Genomic DNA, 16046 nt, shown 5'->3' with positions numbered 1-16046 from the left:
ATGTCATTCCTGTATCTTTCATAAGGAAAAACTGATTTCTTGTTTAAAAACAAAATTTTTTTTAATGCATTTAAAGAAACAATGTTTTTAAAAACATTAAAGGAAAAACTTATTGCCCATTTTCAAGAAATATCCATATTGTGCTATAACACCCACAAAACAAAGCATTTGGTGTGAATTTAAAATGTAGTCTTGTAGTTGAGAATCAACAGTGATTTTTGTTAATCTTCAGGGTGCACCCAAAGCCAAGTAATGAATATAGTGTACGTTTCAAGCTTAGTGTTTTAAAAAAAAAAAACCTTCATCAGCTTCAAGCCTCTCCTATAAGTGTCAATTTAAATAAATCAGCTTTCACATTTGTTAACGTTTTACAACGCAGAGAATTCAAGTTAATAAGGATTATTAAAACCAAAACAATCATTATCCATTGTTAAACAATCTGCTGTGCTTCATAACCAGTGGAGCTGCCAAACATGTTTAATACTGCGGTTCACATGGGCCTCCATTCTGCCACTGTCTGTTTTAAATGGTGACAAGATCCACGTAATGCTGCTCCAATAATGGTTAAATTCACATTTAAGATAACTATGGAAAATGTAGTTCAATATATAGAGGATATAAAGTAAAAATATTTACATTTACATGGAAGACGATCTACTTAAGGATTCATGTGCTTGAAAAGCTCCATATTTTTTTTACAACTGTCTATAAAATACCATTCACGGGTATATTAGTGGCTGTTTTCCATCATTAAGTCATGCCCACTTCTTTGAACTGTCTTTTAGCTTGAAGGCACCTGTCAGTCATGACATCGTTCTTCTATCCTTCCATGGCGTATGGAGAAGGCGATGAGTCGTCTGTACATAGCACTGAGGAGAACAATTGCAGCTAGTACTATGGCGCATATTACACTGAAGGCCCATCGGGGTCCTAGGATGGTGTAGACGTGAGAGACGAACACAGGCCCGAGGGTCCGTGCACCACTTCCAGACGCTGTCAGCCAGCCCATGTAAACCCCCTGAGTTCACACACAAATGGGGAAGAGAATAAATAGCATGAACTTTAATTTATCATCATGTTACTTAGTTTGAGATTCGATATTTTAAAAAGAGAATGTGGTCTACCTGCGGTTTGGGGCCCAGTATCTTTGAGTATAAAGTGTAGGACATTACGTTGCAGGTCGGATAACCCACTCCGATCAGGATGTCAGAGGTGATGTACTGTGCAAGATGAATTACAGGGGTATACAAGCACCAGGACTGTTCGGACGGACATCCGGTGGGCTCCAGAGAACCGTTCAAGGCTGGGGTGGGTGCCAATCTTATTGTTGGCATAGTGTTATTCTGAATGTCTGTTTATGGGATAATATTTGTTTAATATACACAAATTTAAGTTGTAATATGCACTACCATTCAAAAGTTTGAGGTCAGTAAGTTATTTTTTATGTTTTTGAAAGAATACATGATACATTTGATACACAATTTTTTGATCAATTTAATGTCTTTCATTCAAAAAAACAAACAAAAAAAAACTGCATTGACTCCAAGCTTTTGAATAGTATATTGCTATTTAAAGTTGCAGTCTGTAAGTTTTGCCTCTTTGTCGCCATCTCTGTTTGAAAGCTGCAATTGCAGTTATTTGCAAAATTATCATCTTTTATGTGGGTTGTGTATCAGCATGGCTCCTCGGTGCAGATGAATCTAATGTTTGCTGTCAGTCACCGCACCGGTGTGGATACTACAGAAAATCTCATCTGAACAATTTCCGGTGAACATCTGGACGCGCTGCCAATGGTGATTAAATCTAACGATCACTTAGCTCGGATCACGTCAAACCGTGCAAATTATTATTAGTGTTAAACTTTGTTCTCAAATTGTTAATGTTAACCACAACAGCATTGCGTGACTGTGTATTTAGTGTGTATTAGCGTTACACGTAGATTTAAATTTTTCGGTCTGAAGACTTTTGCTTTTGACTACGGCTGAATATCCAGTTGTCACTGAAGATTTTTATTAGGACCTTTCTGGATTACAATCCGCCATCAAAATGATGAGTTTATTCCAGCTGCTGTGAGAAAAGGCTATAAATGATCCGCCTCACATGCGATATAGCCTACTAGCTGGGACTCGTTCTTTATGTAAACAGACCATAGACTGTAAAAAAAGATGGACGACGCACCTTCACTCTCTTCCATTGTAGTAAGTGAAGTGGCCAGTGTGCCAATATGGCACTGACATCTTTAGTCTCGAGTCTGCTCATAGTGATATTGGAGCCAGAATCTGCATAGTAGTGGAGCCGTGATATCAAGCTCCCGCCCACACTCCCGCAAAATCGATTATTACTGCAGAACAACACATTATGTCGGTGTGAAAAACAGTTCTGGAAATGTAGAAATTAAAGCTCCAATCTCCTCCCGAAGATCCAGAGAAAATCTGTTGCATAAGTGACGACTTCGCTCAGAGAATCTGTAATCTCAGCTGTCAATCATGATGTCAAAACCTGCATTTTTATAGCATAAAATAACTCACTTAAAACAAACTTATTTAACGAACACTTTAACTAACATCAGCGTGATAAAAACTGCCTAAAATGACAAAATATCTGTGGAAGAAAAAAATTTGACATGTAATTTGACTGTTTAGTTTGTCTCACATTGATTACATTACGGGGTTTATGACCTATACTGTATCTAGCTTCCTGGGGGCGATTAAGACGCTTTGGCTTCACTTTTCAGGACTCGTATGTCACGCTTGAAACAGACATGACATAATGACGCAAAGACAAACGGCTGCATGCTCGAATTTCCAGCGGAAACCCACCAGTACCACTCTATTATTAGCAAACATTATTACAAGCTTCCCATTGTGAATCGGGCTAAGGTAAGGAGATAGTTCTGAACACTGGCTGGTTATGTACTTGCTCAAAAATTGATTTTGGATCATTTTTAACAAAGAAAAAGTTGGACTGCAGCTTTAAATAATAAAAAAGATGCATTTGGAAACAAGCTTTAGCAAGTTAGTCAGATACCTCACCTGCCCACTGTATTGTAGGATATTGATTTCCCCATGGCAACAAGATAAAAACCCTGCAAATATGAACACCAAGCCTCCAAGCAGCAGTGGCCGATCTCCTACCCTGAAAAACACACACACACAAAAAAGGACTGATTTTATCTAAAGATCTGACTAGTCAGCTTTTAAGTTCAACAAGCGGAAGTCATGTGTTGAAAACCACATGATATCCACTATATATTTGTTGGGTACAGCAGAAAAACATTGCAACTGATACGGTTTTCCTAAGATGACCCATTTTAACCCCCAGTTTCACAGACAAGACTTAAGACTTGTCCCAGATGAAAGCAACTTGCACTGACATATCTCAAAATATGTCACTGCCACTGTCTCAAGATGCACACCACAGGTTTTTAATTATTTTTAAGGCACATTTATAAAAACTACTTAAATGCTCTAATTGACATAAAGCCTAATCCTTGCTTAATCTAAACCCTGTCTGTGAAACCAGGCCTAAAATATCAGAGGTTTTATGCATAGGCATAATTTGTGGATGGGAAGTGTGGGACATGTCCCCACCACTTTTTGCCAGGGTTGATATTGTCCCTACCACTTTTTGAAAAATCGGATCCATCTAATACAAAAGAAACACCTCTAGTTTATTAGCAATTTGTTCATTTGTGTTAAATAGGAGGCGATCTGGCACTGGGATGTGTTGTTTTTGAAATCATGCCAAGTGCTTGTTGCCGCTGTTATCAGTGGCACAACAGTATTCTTTTGAGCGCTTCAAATTATCGCTTAACGCCGTTGCAGAAAATCTATTTGTTCCTTTGAAATCACAAAACAAAATGCACATAAACGTGCCCCTCACTGCTTTTGATATACAATCATTGATGAACATCTTTGGTTTTAATGAGGAAAAAAAAAAAAAAGTATATAAGGGCAGATTAGAACCCAGAACCTCTGGCACGCTTAACAAAAATTCTACCAATAGCCCATTAGGACTAACAGATACTTAACACGGATGTATATATTTATTCACTAACATAAATACTCTCGAGACTAATATATTGTATTATAAAAGTATGTATAATAGAAATTGAAAGTATGAAACATGAATTATATGTCAATAAACTGTGCATTTTAGGCTATTGTACATTTCTGATATGCAATCAGAAATAGCCAGCCCCCACCCCACACACACACACTCCTGTCCCACCTTTTAAAACAAAGTTACGCAACTGGTTTTATGGCTAGTCACAACGAGATTGTAGCTTACTGTAATTCAGTCTGTATAGTACCATTATGAGTAGTCTTTTGCAATACCAACACTGTGGTAGACATCTGATTCTCTGATGATTGTGCAAAATACAGAGTACACCTTTGAAACAGATTTTGGCAATAGGAGAGCAGTGACCTAAAAACTCTTTTGATGTGTCAAACTGAAGTTAAAAAGCATGTCTGATTGTTCAAGGTTCTTCAAAACAGCTAAGACTGAAAGTCTAATAACTGAATGTCTATTAACTTTTTTACCTTTTTGAAACCACTTTTACCACCAGGAAGATGAGGATGGACTCAAAGCCAATGGCAGCCAATATGATGCCGTTATACAAAACGGCATCTTTTCTTGTCCATGCAAACATGTCCATTGATAGAGGAGTAGATATACTGCAGGGAAACAAATTCACATGAATATGAGCTAATTAGACTTAAAAAATATAAAGTCAATATCTGAGGATCTCCACTTACGTTTCAAACACAGCAAAAATGAAGAGAATAACGAAGAAAAGGATGTTAGACGTGAACACTGCACAGTGGTCAATATCACCTTCTACCTCAGGAGCCACATTTACCCGTTCTGAGGGCAGAAAGACAAAGTATTGTATAAAATGTTTTGAATTATTATAAAACAGACTGTTCAGGGACAGCATTATATATCTTACCTTCTGGGGTGTAATTAATTGCAGGGATATGATTTCCATGGTCATCCACACAGTGCTCCCTAAATAATTTAAAACATTTTAAATTCTATGCACTGCTTTATTCAAGTCCGGTCAAATAGGATGTATGCCTTAGGTTAAATATGGGTTGAAATACAGAAACACTGAAGAGAATATACACATACCTCAAATAAAATATACAATGCACATGTATTTAAGACTCAGGTTAAATCATTACCTCAAGACTAATATAACCAGTAGAATGTTAATGACCCCGAAGCAGGCTGCCAACAGTGCTGGAGCAGTGTACATATTAACCTCAAGCTGGAGAAAATTCACCTTGATGCCAATCTCTCCAATGAATGACAAAACAGCCTGCAGAGCTGGAAAATAAAGACAATCAAAAATCTTTTCATTGTAATTTACCCTAAGAAAGTATAAAATAGACACCATCAAACTACAGACCAATTTCATGTCAAATGCATTCTGTAACTAACATACTTTTATTCACACAAACCTGGGCCAAGTATAAAGCCGAGAGCTTGACAGGCACTCATGTTAGCCATTGCACTGGTTCTCTCCATCAGGGAAGTGGCACCAGCCACATAAGACCTCACAACTGCTACATTTCCTACAGGACACAATGACAGACCTTAACACTGCAAATAAATTAAAGTACTTTACCTAATGCTTGATAATAATTGTTTACTGCATCTGTATTTGCTGCATTTATGTACAATTACATTTTTTTTAAAAAATATTTTATTAAATTCCTAATCATAGTCATATTTATTTATTTATAATGTTTTTTTTTTTTTTTTAAGAAGTCACTTATGCTCATGAAGGCTGCATTTAATCAATCAAAAATAAAGTAAAAACTTTTTAGTATTATTGTGAAATATTATTCCAATTTAAAATGATTGTTTTCTATTTTAATACATTTAAAAAATGTCATATATTCCTGTTATGGCTGAATTTTCAGCATCATTACTCCAGTCTTCGGTGATTCTTCAGAAATCATTCTAAAATGCTGATTTGGTGCTCAGGAAACATTTTTATTATTATTATTATTATTATTATTATCATCATCATCAATGCTGAATACAGTTTTTGCTGCTTAACACTTGTTACAAAAGATTTCTATTTAATAAATGCTTTAATAAATGTATTAAATTCATTTAGTAAATGCAAATAAATGCCATTCACTCAACTTTCTATTCATCAAAGAATTCTGAAAAAGTATCACCATTTCCACATAAATACTGTTTTCAACATTGATAATAATAAGAAAGGTTTCTTGAGCAGCAAATCGGCATATTAGAATGATTTCTGAAGGATCATGTGACACTGGAGTAATGATGCTGAATAAATTACATTTTAAAATATATTCAGATAGAAAACAGTTATTTTATTTGTAATAATATTTCACAATAATACTGTTTTTACTGTATTTTGGATTAAATAAATGTAGATTGGTGAGATAAAAGAGATTATTTTAAAGGTCCCATTCTTCGTGATCCCATGTTTCCAACTTTAGTTAGTGTGTAATGTTGTTGTTAGAGTATAAATAAAATCTGTAAAATTTTAAAGCTCAAAGTTCAATGCCAAGCGAGATATTTTATTTAACAGAAATAGCCTACAATGAACGGCCTGTTTGGACTACATCCCTCTACTTCCTTCTTTAATGACGTCACTAAAACTGTGTTTTGACTAACCTCCGCCCACAGGAATACACAAAAAAGGGGGCGTGGTCTTGTTGCGCTCCCACTGAGAAGAGCAAGAGTTGCGTTTGTAAAGTGTGTTTGTCGCCGAAACGCTGTTATTTTCATCCCGCAGTCCAATCACCTTTGTTTGGCCTTCCCAGGGACGCTGTACTTAGAAATCAGTGGTTACAATTTATGTTTAACTCGGTTCCCGAAAATTATAATCCACATGTTAAACTATGTGCAGCACATTTTTACTGAGGACAGCTTCCTCAATCTCAGTCAGTTTAATGCCGGATTCGCACAAAGATTATTTTTGAAAGATGGAGCAGTTCCCTCTTTGTCTGGAGAAGGCGTTGTTTGTGGACCACAACCGGTAAGTGCATTTTATTATTTACGTTGGTGCGTTTAACAGTTTCTGTAACTTATCACACAAAGGGCAACGCTGTTTAGCTTTGTTAACTAGATGGCAATTGAAACTTATCCGACCAAAACTTTTAAAAAGTGTAGTAATTCAACCGGACACCATCGATTGTTGGTGTTTGTTATGATCAGTTTAAATTATTTGTTGATTATATCTGTTGTTTACTGTTTAACCACATGCTGGTTTAGCTGCAGCCACGCGAATCATTGTTCTATGTTTAGGCCTATGTAACGTTACCTACTGTAAATAAACAGCTTACCATTGTGACACATCCTGTAAAAGACGTTTACAATAACACTGAGCGCGTGCATCTCCCCGTTATGGTAAGAGGCGTGACCTTTCCGGGCAAGGAGCGCTAAGCTGCTGTCGAATCACAACACAGGAACCGCTGGCACAATCAGAACTCGTTACGTATTTCTGAAGGAGGGACTTCATAGAACAAGGAAGTCATCAGCCCGTTTTTATGACAGTGGAAACAGCGGTATACAGATAAGTAAATTATGTGAAAAATACTGTGTTTTTTTACACGCGAAACATGAACACATGTTATATTGCACACTATAAACACAATCAAAGCTTCAAAAAACCACGAAGAACGGGACCTTTAAAACTTGACAGGTAATGTGTGTTTTTTTTTAATTTATTTATTTATTTATTTTTACCTGCTCCAATGCCCACAAATGTGCGAGACAATAGCATGTGGATTTTGTTGTTTGAGGGAATTAGGGCGATATAGGCATAGTAAATGTTAGCCAAGACGTTGATCAATATAGAACAGACTAGAGGCTCTCGTCGAGGCCTGCGATTGGACCATAATCCAAAGAGGGGTGAGGCCACCATTTGACCCAAACTATAGGCAGCAACCACCCATCCCAAGAAACTGGCATCTGCACTTCCATCAATCTAAAACAAACAAACACATCATGATTGATAGACTTGCAAGACAACAACAATTTCTGTAACCGAAAAAAAGAAAAAAGAAAAAACTACCAAATTGCATCTACACTGTGCAACAGTTATATTTCACACTGTGGTTGGCTGCTTTTCATGCCTTCAGTCAACCAAGCAAGCACGAAAAACACTGTGTGTAACTTATGTTGACCTGTTTCACCTTGTGTGTGTTTATAAAGTTAAACTTAACATGAACTGCTGCTGTTTTCTTGCAGCCTGTCAAATTAACTGAAAATATTAAATTTGGTTAATCAGAAGTTAAATGAGTCATTTGTCATGACTCACACCATGTTCTTGAATTCTGTCATTATTCATAAGTTCCATTTTCTTATGCCTACTTCTGCATGTTATATTGTGGCACATTAATCTAAAAATGGCTCCTAAATTTTTGCTCTTTTTTTTTTTTACATTAAAGGGATAAAAATTGGTGTTGCCTGACTAGAGAAAATGGAGAAAAAAGGCTGTTTCTTCCCTTTTGCCAAATAGGTCGGAAAACTTTAACACCCATAATGCATTGGACATGTTGCTGTCCAAGGCCACTCCCAGTCTGCTCCTATTGGATAAGCTTGACCAGAGTCAAATACAGGCTTGCTCGAGAAGGAAATACTTCTTGGCAAACATTTAGTCAAAATGGTGTCAATTTTTTATTGTTCCCAGGTGCAACAATTTAAAGAGTAAGTGTTTGCTGGGAGAGTCATTTTCAGTAAAAGATCCAAAGCATTTAAGGGAGCAGATAAAGGCTGCCAATATGGAGAGTTTGTAGTCAATGTTGATCTGACTGTCCGTGGTTGCGGGTACAAAAATACTGTCAAATAACGCATTTGTATAATCCAACAGACTTTTGCTGACAAATAAACGTCAGGGTAACACAAAGAGTAAACATTGTTTCATTGACATATACAACAGACATTGTAGCAATACAAAATAGGTTGAAAATCTGCAAACTTATGCTTAAAAAAAAAAAAAAAAAAAGAGATAAAAACAAGAAAACATAGTGCCCTGAATAACCCTAACTCGGTGTACACACTTCTGCAAAGTCTACGCAAAAGAGAAAGGACGCATTTGAAAAGAGGATCTCAGAATTTAAACCTCTACAGATTTTTTTTATTAGATATTTAACGTTCTCAGGGGAAAAACACTCAATTTAAAAAGTTTTCAGGTGTTTCTTAGGCACTTTTTCTTAGAATTGAAATGCACGACTATCTACTTCCCTCTTTCACTTCTAGTTTTCAAATCAAGCCTACAGTAGCTCAAGGATTCAGAAATTTCACAGAAATAATTTATAGAATCCCCATGTTAATGAATGTTCACTTTACTCAAATCGCAACTGCATAGAATACACTCTGTTCCTGTAAATCAAACAGAAGAGGATTTTGCTAGAAACACCAAGGCCGTGGGTTTTGATTCCCAAGAAATGCACAAACTTACGTATAGTATGTAATATTGAATGTGTAAATATAAATATACTTACTCTCTTCAGATAGGGCCATATGGAAGTGATGACAATCGTAAAGCCTAAGAAAGAACATTGCAATCACTTATATTTTACGTGCATTTACTTTGTACTATACAAACAATGCAAATATTAATTTATCTATTAACTAGGAAATATAATATAATTGAAATATAATTGCAAATGCAACAGCTGTACAGACAGATCCCTTCTAGTTACACGTTTACTGCTTTTATTTTATGAGGTTAGAAGGCATAAAACGTTGAACTGAATTGCACAATGTACAATTAAACACAACCTGTCCTGACATTACAGACACATCTTGCGAGTTACAACAGGTTTTCAGCTCTAAAATGAATGGGTAGCTAATGTACATTGAACCAGACAGCTGAATTCATCTTCATAAATACTGCACAGCAGCGTTCACTGATCTGATCAGTGAGATAGTCAAAGCAGGAATATGTAAGAGAGTAAGAGAGTTTCTTTCATACCAACACTGCTGAGGAACATAGTAAAGTACATGACCCTGATAGACCTCCACCGGCTTCTATCTGCATCCCCATCACTTAAAGAGGAAAAGAAAGTTGGACATACAAATAACAATTATAGCTCTTTCTTGATTGTTTAGAACAATAGTTTGTAGATTATTTATAATTTCACGCATTATACATGTTGTGTTATTAGGACAACAGCTCATGCAAGATATTATGCACATCTTCACAACACTCCACATTGAGCCTAAACTTTCACACTGACATGATTTAATATATTTTGAACTTATCAACTTATCAACAGAAATTCCTTTGTGACATGACACACAGTTTGACTGGTCGAGCCAAATAGTTTCAGTTCACATCATTTCAGAACATTAATCACAAAAACATGACCAGTCCTGCAGACTACGTCATTACAAATTCAATTATCACAACTTACCTTCTAATATCGCCTCTGAGAAGCGGAGTGTTTTCATTAGACTCCACAAGTGACATTATTAGCGATCAGGCTGCGAAAATTAAGCAACGACACGAGTTCATTGAAGTGCAGATCTTTAAACTGACATGCACTACTTTATAATCAGGTTAACTTGACTGAAAAGTGTCTGAAGTTGCACAACACATATCTCGAAAACGCATTCAGGCATCTGCATAATAATATTCCCATTGTAAGTGTTATAACCAGACTAGTGTTAGGAGTAACTCGGCGTTATTTCACGCGCAGTCTAAAGTCCACACTGGTGTTGTTGATTCAGCGTAAACTTCAATCATCTGAACGTTGTCACCATAGACTGTAGGTTGTCACGCGTGAGCAGTGGGAAACAGAAAACAACAGCGAGAAGCAGACTCTGACACTTCAAAATAAAAGCCCCTTATCGTTTTTCAAGGTTTTAGATGATTGTATTTATTCTTATTTCCATTTTCTTAATGTATTTAATGCAATATTATTTTTAACGCATTTATTATATCTAAAATCATGTGTGTGTGTGTGTGTGTGTGTGTGTATACTACTTATATATATATATATATATATATATATATATATATATATATAGATATATAGATATATAGATATAATAATTTATATATAATGCTAAAATCACATTAAATATTTATATACTGTTATTATGTATGTGAGTTTCTGTGTGTGTGTGTCTGTGTGTGTGTGTGTGTGTGTGTGTGTGTGTTGTGTGTTGTATATATGGTTTATGTGCATAATAACATGGGTATTACAACGTAAACATGGTTTATGAGGACACTTCCCAGGTGAAAAAAGTACACTTCCATAATGTACTGAAAGTGCTTTATTTTCATGCACTAATTTTGTACTTAATATACTAAAAAACTTCTTTAGTACTTCTTAAGATCTTAAGAACATCCACGTGTACTCAACTGTGCTATTCTGAGACAGCATGAAATATGAACTAAAATGTGCTTTTAATATACTATCTCTGTATTTATATTTATATTTTTATATATTTATAAAAATATATTTAGCTACCACTTGTAGTACACTATGGGTTCAAATGCACTGTAAGTGGTATCTAAATACATTTTTTAAATACAGAGATAGTATATTAAAAGCACATACAAACACACACACACACACACACACACACACACACTTAACATCTACACTGGGTACGGAAAGTATTCAGACCCCCTTAAATTTTTCACTCTTTGTTATATTGCAGCCATTTGCTAAAATCATTTAAGTTCTTTTTTTTTTCTTTCTCATTAATGTACACACAGCACCCCATATTGACAGAAAAACACAGAATTGTTGACATTTTTGCAGATTTATTAAAAAAGAAAAACTGAAATATCACATGGTCCTAAGTATTCAGACCCTTTGCTCAGTATTTAGTAGAAGCACCCTTTTGATCTAATACAGCCATGAGTCTTTTTGGGAAAGAAGTTTTTCACACCTGGATTTGGGGATCCTCTGCCATTCCTCCTTGCAGATCCTCTCCAGTTCTGTCAGGTTGGAATGGTAAACGTTGGTGGACAGCCATTTTTAGGTTTCTCCAGAGATGCTCAATTTGGTTTAAGTCAGGGCTCTGGCTGGGCCATTCAAGAACAGTCACAGAGTTGTTGTGAAGCCACTCCTTCATTATTTTAGCTGTGTGCTTAGGGTCATTGTGTTGTTGGAAGGTAAACCTTCGGCCCAGTCTGAGGTCCTGAGCACTCTGGAGAAGGTTTTCATCCAGGATATCCCTGTACTTGGCCGCATTCATCTTTCCCTCGATTGCAACCAGTCGTCCTGTCCCTGCAGCTGAAAAACACCCCCACAGCATGATGCTGCCACCACCATGCTTCACTGTTGGGACTGTACTGGACAGGTGATGAGCAGTGCCTGGTTTTCTCCACACATACCATTTAGAATTAAGGCCAAAAAGTTCTATCTTGGTCTCATCAGACCAGAGAATCTTATTTCTCACCATCTTGGAGTCCTTCAGGTGTTTTTTAGCAAACTCCATGCAGGCTTTCATGTGTCTTGCACTGAGAAGAGGCTTCCGTCGGGCCACTCTGCCATAAAGCCCCGACTGGTGGAGGGCTACAGTGATGGTTGACTTTCTACAACTTTCTCCCATCTCCCGACTGCATCTCTGGAGCTCAGCCACAGTGATCTTTGTTTCTTCTTTACCTCTCTCACCAAGGCTCTTCTCCCCCGATAGCTCAGTTTGGCCGGACGGCCAGCTCTAGGAAGGGTTCTGGTCGTCCCAAACGTCTTCCATTTAAGGATTATGGAGGCCACTGTGCTCTTAGAAAACCTTAAGTGCAGCAGAAATTTTTTTGTAACCTTGGCCAGATCTGTGCCTTGCCACAATTCTGTCTATGAGCTCTTCAGGCAGTTCCTTTGACCTCATCATTCTCATTTGCTCTGACATGCACTGTGAGCTGTAAGGTCTTATATAGACAGGTGTGTGGCTTTCCTAATCATGTCTGAATCAGTATAATCAAACACAGCTGGACTCAAATGAAGGCGTAGAACCATCTCAAGGATGATCAGAAGAAATGGACAGCACCTGAGTTAAATATATGAGTGTCACAGCAAAGGGTCTGAATACTTAGGACCATGTGATATTTCAGTTTTTCTTTTTTAAATAAATCTGCAAAAATGTCAACAATTCTGTGTTTTTCTGTCAATATGGTGTGCTGTGTGTACATTAATGAGGGGAAAAAAAAATGAACTTAAATGATTTTAGCAAATGGCTGCAATATAACAATATAACAATACTTTCCGTACCCACTGTATGTTAATTTTGTCAATATTTAGGAGCACGCTATCTTCTAAATGGCTTCAGAGCTAAAAGATGAGGACTTAAAGCAACAAAACTTTAATTTTGATTTAATGAAGTAAAAAAAGTGTGTGGGCTTAAACTTTAAGTAAGGAAATCAATTCAGTACAATAGTTTGTAATGCCTAGCATATTGGTTGAGTACATTTCTTTTCACGAATACGTTTTTCAATTTCTTAAACATTATTTAACCGCAAAACATTTTGCTTCCATCAGCAGTATGGTCTGAAAAAGTTTGTCAAGTCAGTGCTCTAGCTGGTTAGCTGGGTTTCAGTATAAAACCATTTACAGCTGCACATCTTTTCCTGGAGAGTGTAAAGAACTGGGATGCTGTTCTCCTCATTATTAGTGAATCAAATATGTAGTTAGATCAACACACCTGTACAAATTGTATGGTGAGTGACTAGCTGATAGTGTGACAAAACAATGTAAATGTTGAGATTCACAAGATCAGGCTTAACCACATCCACTGTGTTTTTCTCTGGCGATGTGCCAAGGACCTGCTAAAACTTGTGGCATTTAAGCACCAAACATCCCACCTACGATGGTAAGACTGATCATTTTCCAAAGAAAAGACAAGTTCGGTCAAGATCTGATTCCAATACACATGGAACCAATTCTGACACCTGCTGTTGTGTTGGTGAAAAATATGTCTGATAAGGCAGCAACCAATGCAATCAAAACAGCTCTATTATTCAATAATACAATCTGCCATTGATATTGCTGGCCAAGTAGTGGATAAAATGTAAAGAACAGGTTGAATAAACAAAGAGTGGCATTTTTATGTGATAAGTGACAGTTGATAGACAAGTGATAGAAAATCATTTAGAATAGCAATTGTATGTGTATGGACAGGGCAAGAGTGACAATGCTGAAAGAGCTCAGGCTGAAGGCTTGTGAAGAAGCTGAATAGGACTGAAACGGTTCATCTGGAGAGAATCTTGCTGATGTGTTCACCAAAATAAAGAAAAATATCAAATGAATAAACAATAAATCACTAAAACAATCACAAAGGAAGGTCAAGCTCTGATGAAGTTAAGATTAATGTGAAGATGTTGAGGTGAATAGGATTTAGAAGCAGCCTTTCTGCTTGAGGTAAAGATGAAACATGCAGACAAGACACTGACATTTTGCTTTTTATCTACTTACTTGTGCAAAGTTGCTTTCTCAGGTTTGACCCAAATCTAAACCAAGCAGAGGAACAAACTCAAAGTGGTAAATTGCCTTATAATGGCATCACTGTCCCAAAAATGTTCTCTCTAAATTCTCTTTAAAGAGACATGAATCATTCTGAATGAGCCTCAATCTGTTTTGCACCCACCTGTGTTAATATGTGGCATTCTGGTTGAGAGAATTCTTATAATAATATACATTTCTATACAATAACATCAGTATACATTATTTCAATTATGTAATATTAGTTTGCAAGCAGATTAAATAAAAAATAAGATGGCTTCCTATGCCATATTACAAAAATTAATCATGGTAACCATATTTTCGACCAGAATACCAAGTTAATAAATGTTACTACAACAGAACTGTGGTAACTTAGTTTAAGTCACCAGTGTAAAACATTAGAAAATAAAATGATTATGAAAAGACGTGAAGGCTTCTTAACACTGTTTGAATGAGATTTTATGTTAATTTACTATATTTAGAGTAGTGATAATTGCAGTGATTTTGGTGTTATGTATTTGGTGTACCATCAGCACCACCCGGCGTAAGAAACTAAAATGAACGTAATGTCATAACAAACCTTTTCATGAATATCGTTGTTGTTTCTTTCCAGTCGGTGCGCTTCATTTTGGACACATTAAGTTTTATTAGCGTCTACGAGAAGCAAAATCGTTTGGAAGATATGATGATAATAATTAGCTAAATGCAATTAACATACACAAAGGCTGATAACAAAAGTTGGGCCCAGAAACAATGAAAATCAAAAAACGTTTTAGTGAGCAGAGGGAACCGGCTGGAAAAGTTTCACATTTGCCGAAATATCCCGCCCCTGGCTAAAGGAGAATCTGGGATTGGTTACACCACTGAGTTGACAGTCTGTTCGCGCAATCCTATAGGTAAATTCTCCTGCTTTTAGGGAGAGTCTAGATTGGCAGCCTATGGCTCGCGAGCCAGCAGTCAGCAGTCAGGTTGCACATTCGGTGCGTCATTGGCATGTGCCAGTCAGTGTTGCCAACTTAGCAGTTTTGTTGCTAGATTTAGCAACTTTCCAGACTAGTTACCCAAGCAACTTTAAAAATAAAAAAATAAATAAAAGCACCTAGCAACATATTTAGCTATTTTTAAACAATAAAAAAGGCACATTATTTTCATCTAAATTACACAAAAGGGGAAACAGCTAGCCAGCCATGCAGCATCAGCCTGGAGAGAGCTGAAGAAAGGTGTAACAATACACACATATGTGAATTAAGTTTATAGTTGAAATTGTTCAATAATAATTGTTCATGATGTTATTAGCTTGTACCTATAATTGTTTTTCAGTTAGGTAAACTGAAAGAAAACAATTGTAGAAAAATGATAAAGGTATTGTTAATTTTCTGCCAGGACATTATCTGTTAAGTTGTGTGGGGAAAATTTTGAGTTTCTGTATAATTTCCATATGATTTTACTTATATGCATATGGTTAAATGATTTTGTTTTTCTCAGAAGTGCTTAAGTATGCATTCTTAGGGTGACAAGTAGTCTGGGTAAACCCAGCCTGATCTGCCGGCGATTTGATTTCGCTCGGCAACTCAGTCTGGAAACCCGTGCATT

The 16046-nt window shown here is 36.5% G+C and overlaps 1 protein-coding gene and 1 long non-coding RNA gene across 2 annotated transcripts; both read right to left on the bottom strand.

Moving 5' to 3' along the window:
- Nucleotides 1-35: 35 nt before the first annotated feature.
- mfsd8 (major facilitator superfamily domain containing 8) lies at nt 36-10841 on the bottom strand. Its single transcript, XM_048170083.1, is given in 13 exon segments — nt 36-1018; nt 1125-1351; nt 3033-3083; nt 3086-3135; nt 4545-4679; nt 4761-4869; nt 4955-5013; nt 5190-5334; nt 5469-5582; nt 7741-7981; nt 9501-9544; nt 9974-10047; nt 10416-10841. Coding segments are annotated over 13 exon segments (1524 nt in total). The 5' UTR covers nt 10472-10841; the 3' UTR covers nt 36-799.
- Nucleotides 10842-13312: 2471 nt separating this feature from the next.
- On the bottom strand, nt 13313-15330 carry LOC125255109. The gene is made up of 3 exons (XR_007181832.1): nt 15034-15330; nt 14427-14461; nt 13313-14221 (listed from the first exon to the last, which is right to left on the bottom strand). It is a non-coding gene; the product is annotated as an uncharacterized LOC125255109 (long non-coding RNA).
- Nucleotides 15331-16046: the final 716 nt, after the last annotated feature.

The sequence above is a fragment of the Megalobrama amblycephala genome, linkage group LG20 (genome assembly GCF_018812025.1).
Source record: "Megalobrama amblycephala isolate DHTTF-2021 linkage group LG20, ASM1881202v1, whole genome shotgun sequence".
In the NCBI taxonomy this organism is placed as follows: Eukaryota; Metazoa; Chordata; class Actinopteri; order Cypriniformes; family Xenocyprididae; genus Megalobrama; species Megalobrama amblycephala.
Note: the sequence above shows the minus strand (reverse complement) of the source record. Positions and strands in the feature narration are given on the sequence as shown.